The 17,643-nt window shown below is 45.4% G+C and overlaps 2 protein-coding genes across 7 annotated transcripts in view; both read right to left on the reverse strand.

Annotated features, from left to right (window-relative positions):
• The window catches only part of LAMP3 (lysosomal associated membrane protein 3), a 39,280-nt gene extending 36,245 nt beyond the window's left edge, over positions 1-3,035 (reverse strand). For 2 of the 3 annotated variants that reach the window (XM_054040799.1, XM_054040798.1), the window contains exon 1: positions 2,806-3,035. In XM_054040799.1, coding sequence (XP_053896774.1) covers positions 2,806-2,851 — 46 coding nt within the window. In that variant the 5' untranslated portion in view covers positions 2,852-3,035. The remainder of the gene's footprint in view (positions 1-2,805) is intronic. The other variant, XM_054040797.1, reaches the window with a different exon arrangement.
• A 3,265-nt stretch (positions 3,036-6,300) lies between these two features.
• MCF2L2 (MCF.2 cell line derived transforming sequence-like 2) overlaps positions 6,301-17,643 on the reverse strand; it is a 319,504-nt gene continuing 308,161 nt past the window's right edge. For 2 of the 4 annotated variants that reach the window (XM_054039914.1, XM_054039913.1), the window contains exons 31-34: positions 16,974-17,092; positions 15,131-15,243; positions 12,355-12,458; positions 6,301-11,314 (exon numbers count right to left, since the gene is read on the reverse strand). In XM_054039914.1, coding sequence (XP_053895889.1) covers positions 11,214-11,314; positions 12,355-12,458; positions 15,131-15,243; positions 16,974-17,092 — 437 coding nt within the window. In that variant the 3' untranslated portion in view covers positions 6,301-11,213. The remainder of the gene's footprint in view (positions 11,315-12,354; positions 12,459-15,130; positions 15,244-16,973; positions 17,093-17,643) is intronic. The other 2 variants (XM_054039916.1, XM_054039915.1) reach the window with 1 other exon arrangement.

The raw sequence follows: 17,643 nt of genomic DNA on the forward strand, positions 1-17,643 counted from the left end.
CCAGCCTGGGCCGCGCCTCCTCCCCCCCACATCCCCCTTACCTGCTTCAGGCTTCCCGCGAATTAAATGTTCGCGGGAAGCAGGGGAGGGGGCAACTTTGGGGAGGGGGCGGGGTTTGGGCGGGGGTATGGGCGGGGCTGGGGGCGGGGCCGGGGGCCGTGGAGTGTCCTCCATTTGGAGGCACAGAATATGGTAACCCTATCTAAACCTCCTTTCTTAGTCTGTTGGTCTCTGGAGAATCCAGTTCGAACTACCCTTTCTTGTGGGGGGGGGGGGTGGGTTTGTGGCTTCAATGGGCTGATAATGGAGGAAGTACATTACCATCCCCCTTCCACTAGAGGAGTTGCATATAATGACACAGACACAGCTGCATTTTTAATACAATGTACCCCAAAGATAATAACCCTAATTCAATCAGGTGTAACTTAAACTGCTGTATATTGAATTCTCTTATTTCTATAAGACTTATTCAGGATATTGTCAGTCTGTCTCAGCCCCCATCTCATTTTTGGGTCAGAACGACTCAAAGCTGTATATAAACCCCCTGCTGCTCCTTTAGACACGCAACACCCAGCAGTTCCTTTTCTGAGAACTTTTAACTTTTTTAAAGCCTCTCTTTCCACTTTGGCTGATGTAGGATTCAGTTCATGAATGTTGCAGACCCTGAACTCCATTATTTTTTTTTATCCCTGCAGCTCTTTCAGCTTTACTAGAGCTCAAGAGTTCTGAAATCGAAGGAACAGGGCAGTTTTCAAAGTTCCCTTTTACTAATCCGGGTTTGAAATCTCCATTTTCACGCATTGATGGCAGAGAAGATGGCCACTGATTCAGGCTGCAATTGTCACTGCCACCAAAGGAATTTAGACAACACCCAGTTTTCATGAATGTCAATGGAGATTGTGCATCTGAAGCCCTTAAGTGGCTCTGAAAATCTCAACCTTTGTTCCTTTAAGTAAGACAATATCCCATGTTTTTAGAGCGATCCGAGCCCCTTCTACTCTCTTCTCCCCTACCTGTTCCCCCTCATCCCCCTTCGTGTCCCTTACTTTGTTTAAGATATCTCCTCCTAAGTAAACTCCCCCCACCCCCAAAAAGTGTGGAACTAACATGTTTGCTGCCATCGCATTCTTCTCTCTGCTTTTGTGTTCTACCCCTTCCCCCACCCTGTGTCTGGCTGGTCTATTTAGATTGTAAGATCTTTGGAGCAGGGACTGTTTGCTACTCTCTTTGTACAGTGCCTAGCACGATGAGGCCCTCTTGCTTGACCCTTAGGCACTACCATAGTAAACCAGATTAATAGTAATAATAATAATAATAATAATAGCTATTGGGTGAGGCAATAAAGAAACTGGCCAATATATTTTTCTCTCATCCAAATCCTTTCGCCCAGTTTTACGCTCAGAGACACTAACTGCTCAGGGGCCACTCAGGGTTTTCCCTTTTTATGCTGAACCCAATATATGGCTGCTTTTAATTGATGGACTTGGTAATCGGGACAAACATAAGGCCTGATCCAGCATTTATTGCAGTCAATGGAACTATTCCCATTGGTTCCAGCTGGCTTTGGCTCAAGGCCTTCAGGAAGTGGGAATCCACCTAATTTAGTTGTTTGATAAAGGGCCAGATCCAGTGGGAGCTTTTCAGGCCCCCAAACACTGGATCAGGCCCCCAGCCTTTGACTCCAGGCTTCCCTTCCCCCAACCACACACAGAAATTTTACTCTGCAGACTTTTCAAAAACTCATACAGAATTTCTAAAAGGGAGACTCTGAAATAGGAAAAGATCCTAGGGAACAGCTTCCCTCTGATTAAAGGCAGCACAACATTATCGGTTCATTTCATTTCCCCCAGTCTCATTCCACTCTCCTTTACAGCGATATGCATTCAGAGCAACTCCTGTGGGCTCCAGCGGAGCTATTCCAGATATACCCCGGGATACCAGGAAGCAGAATTTGCCCAGGTTTATTCCTGAAGTTGCTGTTCGTACAATTGATCTGATGTTTCTCCTGCTCAGCATATTGCTGTGGTTAATGCCGCTCAGGGAAAGATTTTTGACACTGTTCTTATAAGCTTCCTGCACGTTAGGTGCTAATAATCAGTGCACAACGCCACAGCAGAGCCACCAAGCCATTATTCAAAGGCTAGATAGTTTCATCTATTTCCTCAACTGATATTTCTTAGTTAATGCAGGTATTAAGAGATGTCTTAATACTTTGGGCCAGATCCTCAACTGGTGTAAATCAATGTAGCTCCACTGACTGCAGTGGAGTGATGCTGATTTACACTAGCTAGTTCTTGGACTTTTATTTTCACTTTTGTTTAGATTAATCCCATGTAACTGGTTTTCCCCTCGCTCCTGTCCTGGTACCATATAGATGAATGTCTCTCCATTAACTGTGCACTAGCCAGTTTAGGTGCCCGGCATGGGCTTTATCTAACTCTTAATAATTTCTGTGAGCTCTGTAGATTTGTTTGGGGATCTCTTTAACTCAAATCACCTGCTACTTATTAATGCATTTACCTTACCTACCATAAGCTCAGGGTTACTTTCAACTGCAAGGAAAAATATCTTAAGCAAAAACTTAGAACAGTGGCTACACCAAAGCTTAAGGTATAGTCATATTTACTAGCACATTTCTGAGCAATGGAAACATATTAATTGCATCATTATTTATAGGAGCAAATTTGTTCTCCATGTGTTAATCTGTTATTAAAAGTAATTTGTTTTTAATGCAAAGAAACACAAACTTGCAATGACCAGAGGTCGCATTTGATGTGATAAAGCACTAGGAAGGCTATAACTCACCACAGGCGACGTTTAGCAGTACCACCTCCAGAGCACGCCTGCCCATGGTGGAGGCAGGATCGAGACTAGCTTCAGCTGTGTGGTAAGGTGCGGTTCTTCCTCTTTGCAGGGCTGAAAGGTAAGGAACCAATGCCTGCCCAAAGGCAGATACATTTCAAACTGTGCAGACACCACTAAGTCACATGAACAGAGAGGCAGGGGTGGAGCAGGGGGGAGCCAGTGTCTTCTCAGTGTTAAGCCACCACAGAGGAAAAGGTTGATGGTGGCTGGAAAGTGAAAACAGGAATAAGGACTGGTGTTCTAAGCCAGGTGTTTCATTCCCTCCCTGCAGCCCATCAAGTGGGTAGCAAGAGTTTATACAGAGTAGCTTAATGTTGTCCCTAGGTTTCTAGCTTCTAGTTATGGCTATCTGATGCCTGTCTTTGAAGGCTGCGGTTTTAATGATTGAAAATACTGAGCATTAAATGGGGACCAGCGAGAGAAAGTTACTTTGCCCCAGTGTGTTTAAAAAAAAAAAAAGTGTGTGTGTGTGGGGAATTCTTTATTTAAAGTTAGGGCTGGGAGAGGTAGCGGTTTGCACACTTCCAGTGCACTGAGTGGGGCAGGTGCAAGAAGACAGGTCCATCCACCTCCACCCAGACAGAGCCCAGCGAGAATGAGTGGGGTGGGGGGGCCAAAGCCTGCTGGCTGGCAGTTCCTGAGCACTCTGGGAGCTGACTAGCAGACCCGATCATGCTCCATGATCTCAGTGAGGTGCGACCACCTGGGTTTAACATGGCCAGCAGGGGCAAGAGCATAGCCAGGTTCAGCTGCAGCCGTCAACACAGGGTAATGACATGTTGAGATGTACGAATACTGTATTTTGACAACCAGCATAACTCCGATTCTCATACGGAGAATCAGGTCCTCCCTATACAATAGGAGAATTTAACCATCCACATTTGCATAAGATGATATGATAATTTCCCCATCGATGTACTTATAAACTGCGACTGCACTCCAGCAACATGAACCCCACCCTCAGTTCTGTTCAGGGACTCTGGAATAATATCTGGGCTGTGCCTTCCATATAAATCTTTGCCATGAAGGGCTTTGAAACTAAGCTGGTGTATTTCCAACTCCTACTGTATGGTTAACAAGAGAGCTGCCACCCTCTAGTGGACAATGGGCTGTATTACAGAGAGCACAGTCCCTGAAGGAGGTTAGCATTTCTTGGTTGGTTTGATTTTTAAACAGACTGCTTTTGCTCTCTCTCTCTCTCTCGTACACCTTATTTTTACTTATTTATTTGCATTCAGATTTATAAGAACATCCCACCATGTAGTCTCTGGGCACATGATCAAAAGTTTCAAACAACGTAGCGTCACATCACTTGCTGACAAATATCAACCCAGGAAAACTCACCACAAAATACAGCTCAGTTCGTTCTTTACAATTGGCTCCCTCACCCCACGCTGCACCTCAGATAATCCTTTGAGGAGAGAGATGAGCTATACCTTGACTCTGAGCCTCTGTGGGGCCAAAATGGAGGCAAGTCCTAGACCAGAGGGACCTTCACTGGGAAGTCTGTCTCCACACCTGCAACGTTCATGTCTGATGGCAGAGGCACCTCAGCTGAGCTCAACTGTCAGGCTGGAGCACAGGGTGAAAGAGAGTCTCAGAGGTAGACAGGGCCCCAAACTGTACAGGTTTTATCAGTCTATTAACCCTGTGAATCACGGCCATGTGTAGATATGGAGCCAGGGCAGTTTCTGGAGAACAAGGGTAAAAGTGCTCCATACACGGCTATCACTGAGCTCGTCCTTCTTACCCAGAGCAGAGCAAAGCCTTCTGGGAAGTGGGGAATAGGGACTGGAAGTCACAAAACAGCCCCCTAAACCTCACACCTGCAAGGAAAAGGACAAGGAGGAAAATGGCAGAATAGAGGGAGAAATAGAAGAGGAAAATAGAGAGTGTGAGAGATATGGTGTTGCCTGTGATAATTTATGAATCGCATATGTTGGTCTGGGTTTTGCTGTATGTATATTGAGTGAATAGGATTGCCAAGGAGTGCACCAGGAAGGAGGAAGGGAATCCAGATATATGCTGCACAGCAAACACTTGAGGGAGGATGCCGGAGCCAGTTGCTTTGCTGCTCTGGTGTGAGCCCCTGCTGGGATTGCCAGACAGGCTTCCTCAGGAAAGAGTCAGTACCTCTGAAGGGCGGAAATCAAGATTCAGGAAGGTGTAAAGAGACACAAACTCCCTTAAGGCCAGAGACATAGGTTTTTGAGACTAAGGACCCACAGCCTGTTGTGTGGGTTCTGGAGGAAGTTAGACCTACTGGGGACGGGGTCCCCATCAGGAGGGCAGTTAGACTCTTGGTAAGACAGACATGTGTTGTTTTAAAATCCTTTTGCTCTTATGTTTTACTTTGTTCCTATTGTTAAGATTAAACAATATCTTGGTCTTGGTCTGAGACGGCGGTCCGATCACTTTATGCAACTCCCAAAGGGAAGAACCGCGGGTACCGCACCTAGTCAGACTGGCTGGGTAAGCAAGGAAGATAAACACGATATGGCAATCCTGGGCCAGTCTAAAGAAGTGAGAGAATTGCTTGATTCCACCACAGGAGAGCAAAGCTCTGAGGCCTGAGAAAGTGCACTCAGGCAGACCAGAGGGGTCACCAACTCTCAACTGTGACAGATAGTGACAGCTCTGCTTAGGGCACCTAGAAAGGGGGGACCCATCCAACCATCCAGCCCAAGGTGGGCTGCACCAGAAAGGTGAGTGCGGCGGTTCCCTCCTCACTGCTCGATCCTGTGGCTGGACCCCTTTAACTTGTAAGTTCTTTTCTGCCCTGAGAATCCCTTGTTTTGTGATGAGGGTGTGAGTGAGTGGGAGATGGCTGACAAGTGAATCTCTTGGGTAATCAGTGTCTTCTTTCCTTTCAGTCACTGCAGCATTCAGTCTTTTCAACCTTCTCCAGAGCAGAAGCGACATTGCTTTCCCTCTCTCCAATTAAAGGGGTTAACGGAGCAAGGCGGCCGGGGGCAATTCAGACAAAGCTAGGGAGAGAGGCTAACATCTCTCGGTAAAGGCAGATTGCTCACCGGATGGATGTTCCTTCATTTCAATGTAATCAAGAGAGGGACCGAATCTTTCAGGGACTCCCAGGCCATTTGCTGCCATAAGCCCACAAGTAGTTCAGTGATAGCTACTGTAACGACTCACAAGCACAACAAGAAGGAGTCAGCTTGACTGACCCGCTTACTGGCCTGGGTAAGCCCCATAATGTCACATAATGGAGTTACACTAGCGTAAAACCGGTGTGAGATGAGAAATTTTTGGCTCATACAATCTTGGGAAAACATATTCCAGGTTTAGTTGGCTTAATACATTCTGACAGTTCATGCATTTTTACCTCCTGTCCTTTTGCAGCATTCCCCCATGCAGTTGGCTCAGCTGTGCAGATAGCTTGAAACACACAATTAAAGTCCAAACGACACACTGCAAATACATTGCTTGGGGCCCGTTTATACATGTGTTGGGGAACCCAGCTACAAATTGGGTTTGTTCCATGATCTGGTTACAGACTTAGCTTACATGAGTCTTAACCATGCTGTTGAACGCTGCGTAAAGCCTTGGATTTCTCTAAGGGTTTAACATGATTAGGGTGACAAGATGTCCCGATTTTATAGGGACAGTCCCGATATTTGGGGCTTTTTCCTATATAGGCTCCTATTACCCTCCCACCCCCGTCCCGATTTTTCATACTTGCTATCTGGTCACCCTAAACATGATTCAGGGACACGGTTAAGGGAGATCTCTAAAGGAAAAATGGTTTCATATCTTTTGTGGCCAAATATGTGATGGCATTAACTCAGGCTCAACTCAACATAAGCATGAATTTTTCAGCTGTGTAGATGGGACCTTACTAAGCCCCTCTCATTTAAAATGAATGGCAGGCTCATTTTTCTCCTTACATTACACAGAAATACCAACTACACCGAGTGTTTTGTACTACAGTATTTATACTTTTTATAAAGACCAAAGTGTCAGTTCAGAATGGCCTATTTACAGAAATTCCAGATTCACACACTTGGCGGTTGTCGTTATAAATTCATACATTCTGTCCTGACCGGGGTGCGGGGGGAAGGGGAGACAGGCAATTTATCAAGAGAGTTCTGTGCTTTTCCCCTGTCTGATTATCTCTCATCAATCACAATATACAAATACATCATCAACATGGAAAATATGTAAGAATTACAAACCGTACCAATTCTCAGCTGGGCAGAAGAAATCTTAGTAACAACTTTCCACTCCAGCTGCTGGTGGAAATACACAATTTGGCTGCTTTAAATACTTCCGATCATCTAACAGCAAATCAGACCTGAAGCACTTTTTTTGTTTTTGTTTTTAAGGAAGCTCCTGACCTTTCTGCCACCCAAGCCTGGTTGAAATCTCAAAGGCTGGCTATTAAAATGGCAAAGCAATCGGAACGCCAGCCACACAAATCTCCATTCATGCTGGCAATGAAAGCCACCGTTAGAATATGGTTGGGCAACAAGCATTTACTACTGTGTGTCAAGACTGTGGGCCTGCGTCTCTACTCCATAAAACTAGTGGGGGCTGAAGCCTGGTTATTTTTATAGCATAGACAGGGCCTGAGACCTTGAGAGGTGAAGCCAGTGCTTAATTTGTGCTAGGGCTTGCCTGGGCTGAGCCCCGGCACCTCTGGGCTTGGCACTTCATAGCCCCGGGACCGTTGGGCTTGGCACTTCATAGCCCCGGGACCATTGGGCTTGGCACTTCATAGCCCCGGGACCGTTGGGCTTGCTGCGTCAGTTATAAATATAAAAAAAATTGCTTGAGCCCTGGCACCTCTTGCATTACAAATTAAGCACTGGTTGAAGCCTGTTAGGAACCACCATTTTTAAACATCCTGGCAGCTACCGCACCGTCTCCAAACAGCGTAAACGTGTCATGAGACTGTGATTTAGGGCTCATCTACTCAACAAATTGTCGTCAGCTTAAACTTTGACTCCTCGTAAACTAAAAGCATTTAAACTTTATTACAAACTCCTAACAATACGGAACTCAGTCTAAGGTTGATACTACAATGTAAAAACCAGCCCTCTCAGGGTACCCAGCTACAACACAGCAATGGCCAAAATGGATAAAATATGGTCTGAGCTTGTAAAGTGGATGGGAAGGGACCATACAACTGCCTTGGGCTCTCCCAAGTGGTAGCAAGGTTCACCGACACAGCAAAAACACTGTTGAAAGCTTGCTATGCAGCAAGAGCATAAGGGGGAAGGATAGCTCAGTGGTTTGAGCATTGGCCTGCTAAACCCAGGGTTGTGAGTTCAATCCTTAAGGGGGCCATTTAGGGACCTGGGGCAAAAATCTGTCTGGGGATTGGTCCTGCTTTGAGCAGGGGGTTAGACTAGATGACCTCCTGAGGTCCCTTCCAACCCTGATATTCTATGAAGTCAATCTAAGCTGTATCTGTGGCCAGCTGTGTTATAACCAGCCCCCAAACATGACTGAAACCTGAGTGCTGTATCCAATTCACACAGCCAGATGGTAGCGAACGATTAGTCCATTCTCTCCCTCTTCAGTACATTCATGGTATCAGTGTGATCTACAGACCTCAGTCAAACCAGGACAAACTTTTGTTGAGTCAGAAATATGCAGAAACTGTTATTAAAAGAGGTGGTGGTGGGGAACTGTTTGTTGTCTTGGTGCACTGAAAGAAAAGAAAACCTGTTCCCTCACTAGCCCCAGGGCGATCAAGTAGGACCCAGGCAGGATGTTATGCTAGTGCTCCTTGAACGTAAAGGGGTATGTGTGCAGGGGGAGACAGCTATCAAATCTGGTGATGCTTCACTGCCCAAGAGGGCACAGACTGGGTGCAGGACGGGGATCCCCCACCTTAGGTGCACCTGCTGACACCCCATTGCAGGTCTGAGTGAGGAGAGTGTGTAAGCTGACATCTTCTGCACATGACAAAATGTCATCACCCCATTTTACAGACGGGGAAAAAGAGGCACTGAGGGGGTAAGTGACTTGGCCCAAGTTAATACTGCAAGAGGCAGAGGCAGGAACAGAACCCAAAGGATTCCTGATTTCCTGTCCTCTAAAAGACAGACCCCACTGGCTCCCACTCCTGGGAGTCGGATATTTGATCAGCAACAATAATAACGTCGATTCCTAGCCTTTCATCTAGAGAGATTTCAAAGTGCAATTTTTGGCCTTTCCACAAGTCAACAATAAGAGTACAAATAAATCTTAGGTTTGGCAATTTCATATAAGCCCCCTCCACATGAACGTGCAATAAAAACTCTCTCGCCCCACTGTTTGGGGAAAGATGGGGGTAAGAGAGAAGCACTGTTACCAGACAGTGCATACACTACTGACAATAACAAGGATGTCACAGTGAAGTTATTCTGTGGGGAAGAAAATGACTTCACTCAAAGATTTCATTGCATTGGGGACTGGAGGAGGGACTCAACTTTGGCCTCAAGTCACTCATATGACTTCAGTGGACTTCAGCAGGAGTTGTGTGTTCTTCAGGGCAATATTGAGCCTGAATGTTATTTAGTGGATTTATCCCCAGAACAACCCGGGCCAAATCCTTATCTCAGTGCAACAGCACTGACTTCAGTAAAGGAGGGAAGGCTCTGGCCCACTGAATCGTGTTTCCTCTAGACAACAAATCAGCAAAACAGAAAGCAGCACAAATCAAAGGCGTTAGGTATTTGGAGGCTGGATGAGAAACTTGGTGTTCTAAGCCAGCATCCATTCTGTTTGGTACTGCAGTCAAACGTCTCATTAAGCCAATACGCTCTCTAGGACCCCAATTCAGCAAGGTATAATTAAGCATGTGCCTTCATTTTCTCTTCACGGGGACTATTCACGTGCTTCAATGATTTGCTGTATTATGATAATTGCGCCACCAAAATCCCCAAAACCTCCACGATACAAAGAGAAACACTTGTGTCCCTGCAATGAACCCATAGTTCAAACATTATTAATGCATTGTATTATTTTGCCCATGGTACAATTCATAATGAATGCTTTGCTTTTGGTTTGGCCTTTTCTCCCTTTTTAGTGCTATGAGAGCCTTTAATTTACACGGAACATCACTAATCATGGTACAAAAAGGGTCTCGTTTAGTCAAAATCAATCACTGACTTTTGAGCTCTGTAGTGTAATTTCTTTCAGGCCAGTCTTTTTCGGTTTTCACAGTCCTAGGTCAATATTTACGTTTGCAAAAGTTAAGGGACTAGCAGCTTTGTGGGATCTAAAACTCCCATTTTGCATCAAAATGCCTCCATGCAAATGCCGTCAGACCTGCTCTGAACGAGCTAATGATTTCTGTAGGAATTTTACAGATCTACATTATATCCTTATGCTGCAGAGATTTGGTACAGTCTTTAATAAAATGTCCTGGAAAGAATCATTTAACAATAACACTTTATCTACTCCTCAGTGCTTCTAAAGCCCACCTGCCCATTTGCAAATGCCTAAGTATAGTCTGATACCATATGGGGATGAACCGTACCTACTCCAGAGTCCAGCACACAAAGGAAGTGTACAGCATGCAGTCTACTCAAATGTAGAACGTTAAATGACATTCAACGGAATTATCAGCACCAAATGTGGAGGGATGTGATCCAAAAACCACGGACTGGGGGAAAGAATCTGTTTATACTGCAAAAAAGACCTCAAAATGTCACAATAGTTGCCACATCTTGGTTCCTGCCTAACCCTGAATCGCCACCTCTTAGTCAAAAGTTGCCAATCTGTCTCCTCCAAAGATCTTGTAAACAGAAGGCCATTCACTGAGAGGAAGCAGTCACGCCACGGCTGTGCTAAGCTTCATTGATTCGGGACTTGTATTTCCCCCACCACTACCCTGCAGTTTTCTGTTCCTGTTAATGATCAGTTCGAAATGACTGAAGATATCATTTTCTATCCAGTGGAATTAAGGGAGGCAGCAAAAGGCACAGCAGCAGAGCCAAATGAACGGAAAAACTCCAGGACATTCCCATGGTGGAGCAGTGACTGGTGACCATGTTCTTCTGAAGTAACCCAATGTCCAAGCGATGTCGCCACAAGGTGAGTGCATAGTAACTTTCCACTCTGCTGTCGACCTAATTTAGGCCACATCCTATCAAATGGTTCAATAAACAATGCGAGAAGCATTTTTTTCTGTTCAATGCTGAAGAGGATTTTGATGCCGTTTGAATTTTTAATGCTCCTTCAGTTTTTCAGCTCATGCCGTGGACCTAGCAGCTTTCCTGTCAATGAGGTTGGAATGAATTCTGAAGCTCAGAGCTGTGGGAAAGGTGACTTGATCCAGCATCCACCAAAACAAATAAAGAAGAGGAAGGAGTCCTGAGGAAAACCTGTCCTGCAGTTCAACTCCCAGCCCTCTGTTCTGCCGTTAAGCTTCTGGACACCTCACTTTCCTTCATTTCAGTGTCTGCCAGGACTGTGCTGCATGTATCATTGTACACTTCTGAAAAACAAACACACACATTTGTCACTACAGTGATATCTCAAGGACTTGTAAGCTACAATATGGGGGTTTGTTATTAATATCCCAGAGTACACAGCAGTAAAATAAAATTTAAAAAACCTAATCTCAACCCTCATGCTTCAAGGCATTAGCTGATCATCAGGTAGGGTCAGGAAGGAATTCCCTTTAACAATTGGCTTGGTACACCATGTGTTTTTGGTTTTCTTCTGGAGCATCGGTTATAAGTTAGTGCCAGCAGCAGGACATTGGTCTAGGTGGAACACTGATTCATTAGGATCCAGATTTAACTACCATGTGTTTCTCTTAAACTGCAGCAAGAAAATCTTGTTAATTTTCAAAAGTCCTTTCCTAAACCTTAGCAAATTGAAAAACAACAACAACAACAAAACCATCATTAGCTCTCACTTTCAGATATCAAGTAAATGGCTCATGACAGGTTCTGCTCTCAGTTACATCTTGCATTGGAAACAATATGTAACTGAGGGCAGAATTCAGCCTGATATTATAGAGATGGGCCAAAACTGTAATGTTTTGATCTTCAGAGGGTGCTCAGATGCAACTCTCCAAATCCAATCACTGCCCTACGGTTTGGGTGTTGGGTCAGATCCGAAACTGGAAAAGGACTATTTCTAGTTCTGGCTTGACTGAAATCTCACCGGGGCAGCCCTTCTTGAAAAACGTTAGCCCAAAGTGGTGGAAATATTGTGAGAGCACCTGATCCGCAACAACAGCTCATGAGATTTTGGTGTCATCAAATCCAAAGCGTAGCCCTGATCGTGGGTGTGAACCCTGAACTCCAACTGGGATTGAAATGCCACCTCTAGCCCTGCTCGAGTGAGACAGTTAGATTGAATACATATTGTACTGTCATGTGTATGTTTGACCAGGTGCCAAAGTACCTTTTAATGGAGCTATCCTATCTCCTAGAACTGGAAGGGACCTTGAAAGGTCACTTTTCATTAAACAAAAAGGGAAAATCAGGGAGCTTTTAAAACACCATTAGAAACTGTCTTTATTACCTGCATTGTTCTTCCTAAGGATACTGTTACTATCGCCTTCTGCTGGCTGTAACGCACTGGAAGGAACCCAATCGCTTTTCTCAGAAGCCAGCTTCTTTACTAACCTGGAAATTCAGAGTGAACAGTCAATGCATTTCCCCACCTCTCTTCCCACTGGTACAGTTCTTCATGAAAATGCACGTTATGGGGGTAACGCCTCAGCTACGGTCAAAGGGCAGCAGGGGTGGGAGGTGTAGATTGCTAGGGTGGTGATGTAAAGCTCACCTTAGCATTCTTCCAATTCTGGGGCACCTGTGCACAGGGCCAGTGCTAAGGGACAGCAGCGTGAGGGTGTGACTGTGCTACAGGGTCTCTGAATCTGCTCACTGCAATGACACAGTGTGTGGCACTGACGCTCTGGATCCGGCCAATGTTTTTGAGATGGTGGGGCAAATTCCGAGGCGGCTCCAGGAGGTGTCTAAGATGACGGTATCTGACAACGTTGTCATCCCCTTCAGTCTGAATGTGACACTGACTAAGCCCCCCTCACACCTGACTCCCAACATGAAACTTACTCCCACCCCATCTCCTACACATCACCTCTGAACCTGGCCCACTGCATGTAACTTCCACATTCCAGGACTAGTCAAAGAAGAGTGTGGCAGGAAAGGGAACTACTAAGACACTGCACGAGGTCAATTATAGGGAGCCACTCTCTAACTTACACCATATCCCAGCCTCTTGGCATGCAAGTTACACCAATTTAGAATTCCTGACCATCATTCATCAGTAAGTGGGTATAAGGAGGTCTAAGGGCGTCCAAGCCTCAGGGAGTCTAGGGCTATTTCTACACCGTGAGCTAGGGGTATGATTCCTAGCTTGTAGAGACATTCTCGTGCTAAGCTCGGCACCCCGAGGACATGCCAACAGGGTTCAGGCGGGTTGGTATAAGGAAAAGTTATTTACTTGTTCCCATAATACAAGAACTAGGGGTCACCAAATGAAATTAATGGGCAGCAGGTTTAAAACAAATAAAAGGAAGTTCTTCTTCACACAGCGCACAGTCAACTTGTGGAACTCCTTGCCTGAGGAGGTTGTGAAGGCTAGGACTATAATAGCGTTTAAAAGAGAACTGGATAAATTCATGGAGGTTAAGTCCATTAATGGCTATTAGCCAGGACGGGTAAGGAATGGTGTCCCTAGTCTCTGTTTGTCAGAGGGTGGTGATGGATGGCAGGAGAGAGATCACTTGATCATTACCTGTTAGGTTCACTCCCTCTGGGGCACCTGGTATTGGCCACTGTCGGTAGACAGGATACTGGGCTGGATGGACCTTTGGTCTGACCCAGTATTGCTGTTCTTATGTTCTTATGGTACTCAGGGCAGTAGCCTGTGCTGCTGCAGTCACTGCCTGTGCGGCCGGGGCTTCGCTGCTATTTTTAGTATCCTCACTTGACGAGAACTAATGCGAGTACGTCTGTGTGAGCTGGGAATCACGCCCATGGCTCATAGTGCAGACGCAGCTGAAGTGACAGCAAGGGAATCTCACTTATCCCACTTTGCACATCACCTTTGACTCCAGCTCTATTCAAACCCTTGGGGGCAAAGTGCGCTCTCAGTTACTCTGGTGCAAGGGAGCCAATGGAGTTGCACTGATGTGAGTGAGAGCAGGATGCAGCCATTGGTATATTTTCCTCTGTTCCGACGGGTGCTCCTCACCCCTGCCAGAGGCCCAACTGTTTCTCATCCTTTCTGTTTTCATGTCTCTCTCCACCCAAGCCTCATGTCCAGCCACTACTGGCCAAAGAGGTCCAGCCAAGGTCACTGCACTTAAGTCACGCAGCACCACTGCTGAGTGATGGGAGGAGCCTCTCCTGTCACACTGCTGTGACTCAGAAAAGTTACTAGTAGATTACTTCATTATGGGGGGTATTCGTAGTGACCCCTTTGTTAAAGCTGGGTTGTGATCCATAGAATCCAGGCCAGAGGGGACCGTTGTGATCATCCAGTCTGACCTGCAAACCCAGGCCGGAGAACTTCCCCAAAGTAATTCCTAGAGCAGATCTTTTAAAAAAAACATCCAACCCTGATTTAAAAATTGCTAGTGATAGAGAATCCACCAAAACCCTTAGTAAATTGTTCCAGGGATTAATTACCCTTTCACTCTGGAAGCAGGACTAAAATCCTCTGTTTCATACTTTGGTGGTTAGATTTAGACGCCACATCTGACACAGCAACTTTTCAAATACATGTTAACCTCATACTACCCTCAATATACAGCTGATCCAGAGAGGTGCTGAGCCAGTGGACAGCAAAAATTCTTGACTTCAACAGGAGCTGCAGGTGCTAGGCATACAATGGTCCCATTGGTATAAGTGTACAATGGTGCCCTGCTCTCCATGTGTCAGTATATAATGCCTGCATCTGTAACTTTCACTCTATGCATCCGAAGAAGTGAGCTTTTTACCCACGAAAGCTTATGCCCAAATAAATCTGTTAGTCTTTAAGATGCCACCAGACTCCTTGTTGTTAATGGTGCTGATGTATCTCCTTGGTGCAAACGGGTTATGTGCATGTATCACAGAGAGAATATATCCCTTGTACATAACAACCCATCTTTAGGCCATGTTAGACTCTGCCACAGACCATATAATGGGGGGTTCTCTCTATTTTCTGTAGGTTTTCCCCTGCTTTGGGTTTCGTTTCTGCAGATGTTTTCAGATCCTTCTAATTAGTTTTTCCACCTCCTACATGTGGTTACAGCTGTCCCAGCTGCTATTTTCTCTTTTGTACTTACCATTGTCCATTTTCTCCTTCCTGTACAAAATGCACTAAATCTCCATTCTCTAGAGTGAGAGACTCTGGGAAACAGGTTTCATAACTGCCTTCTACCCGTAAAAGATTGGACCCCTAAAACCAATGAAACAATACAGCGTACAGTTACTATGAAGGGAGGAAACAAAAGAGAGAGACTTTCTGGTTAACGTACTGAGCTAGGCATTGCAGAGATTTATTCTTCTGGGACTGTTGTAGCTTTTTCATTCTTTTATTTTTGGTGAGCGCGTGAGGTTAGTGATATTCAGGTCTCAGTGCAGGACTCACCGGCCTATTCAAATGCTGCAATTAATAAATCAGCCATCACTCGGACAGTGGGTTTCTGTTTGACTTTACTGAGTCATCAGTTTGGGTGGTCCAGATGTGTTTGAATTTACTTATTTTTAAAGTGAATTTGAGGTTCCCAGATGCTACAGAAAGAGGCGCTGTGTAAGAGCCCAAACAAATGAATCAACTTGTACTGTAGTTAAGGGTGTCTTTCTCCATTCCTGGGTTTGCTTCTGCTCTCAATGATGCTGGTGTAAATCAGGAGTAAGGTCCATTGATGTCAATGGACCAGTACAAAACTGGTATAAGTAAGAATGGAATCAGCACCCCTCACTGCTTTATTTATAGGGTTTATAGCAGGGGCTGAGATAGTTCATAAAATCATAGAATATCAGGGTTGGAAGAAACCTCAGGAGGTCATCTAGTCCAACCCCCTGCTCAAAGCAGGACCAACCCCAACTAAATCATCCCAGTCATGGCTTTGTCAAGCTGGGCCTTAAAAACCTCCAAGGAAGGAGATTCCACTACCTCCCTAGGTAACGCATTCCAGTGCTTCACCACCCTCCTACTGAAATAGTGTTTCCTAATATCCAACCTAGACCTCCCCCACTGCAACTTGAGACCATTACTCCTCGTTCTATCATCTGCCACCACTGAGAACAGCCTAGCTGCTATCAAATCCCCCCTCACTCTTCTCTTCTGCAGACTAAATAAGCCCAGTTCCCGCAACCTCTCCTCATAAGTCATGTGCCCCAGCCCCCAGTCATTTTCGTTGCCCTCCGCTGGACTCTCTCTAATTTGTCCACATCCTTTCTGTAGTGGGGGGCCCCAAACTGGACGCAATACTCCATATGTGGCTTCACCAGTGCCAACTCTAGGATGAAACTGACAATATCTGAGCTTGGGTGTAATATTATTGACAACATATTCTTCCAATCATTGGGATGATTTCTCACTTTGGAGAAAAGCAAAATAACTGTTGGTTTTAGACCCTTCTGAGTTTTGGGAACCAAAAAAGGCATAGGGGTGGGGAGGAGGGACGATGCTATTTCCCCGTTTCTGTATCTAATGTATTTAAACATCATTTAAATCAGGAGGTTAAAAGTGAGGGAGGCTTTCTGTGATTCTAGCTGGCAAAACAACCTAGGGAAGAATTCAATGCATCCCAAAGCAATGCCCGGGCATGTCAGTATGTTTACAGAGCTGTGGTGCTACCAGTACTGTGAAATACTAGAGGTGCAAGCTGGATGGGCATTCTGGGCACTGCTAAATCTTATACCTACGTACAGTAGCCGAGCCTTAGATCTTAAGGTTCTTGAAAACCTAAGATGGTCTCAAACCAACACCAAGAATGTGTGAACTACCCTGAACTTCAGGGAGACCTGCACCCTGTTCCAGTTCTGAACTTTTGCATCCATCCTAGAACCAAACCAAACCCCCTCATTAAAACACCCCATAACATCGGAAATGCATGGATCCAAACGCTGCAGTTTATGCCCATTCCGGCATTACAATGGGGCAGGTGTGAAAAGAATTACATTGTTAGGATTGGCCTCTTCCTCCATGTCAGAAGAGTTGGAGAGTTCATCCGTGCTGGATGGGATGGCTTCGAAATCCTCAAAGGTGTCTAGCGAGGGCATCTGCCTGCTGGGCCAACCTTTGCAAAGGAAATGAAATAACAGGATTTAACTACAGGGCATCCGCTCTTAGAGGACTCAAACATTTAAAGAGGCAGTTCATAGATTCCCCCCATCACGCCCTCCACCATATTACATATGTATTTCTCATTGCTAAATATCTTCAGTTGAAGAATCACAGAATGCAGGGGACAAGGAGCAGAGAATTATGGCAAATGGTGACTTTGTAAAGCCACTGTGGGTTTTTCAGGAGCTTTTCAGGTGGGCTGTGTCTGTTTCAGTTTTCAAGCTTCTACCTCACCGCCCAGTGTGTCTAGTATTTGGGGCCAAAGGGGTTTGAATCACAGTCCACCCAACTCCAACCTTCAGCTGATCTGATGCCCAAACAGCTTCCAAAAACTGGCACGTATGCCAAAGGCAGAAGTTGTGAGGGAGGGAAAGGAGTCAGAACAACGGGGGCACAGGTCTTTTGACACAGCACTGAGACAAACAGAGCTAAGGTGTCAAGAAGAGATGGTCCGATTTACATGCTTAATGTGAATACATTTTGTTGTCCGATCAGGGTAGTGTA

Source organism: Malaclemys terrapin, chromosome 9, assembly GCF_027887155.1.
Source record: "Malaclemys terrapin pileata isolate rMalTer1 chromosome 9, rMalTer1.hap1, whole genome shotgun sequence".
Lineage (NCBI taxonomy): Eukaryota > Metazoa > Chordata > Testudines > Emydidae > Malaclemys > Malaclemys terrapin.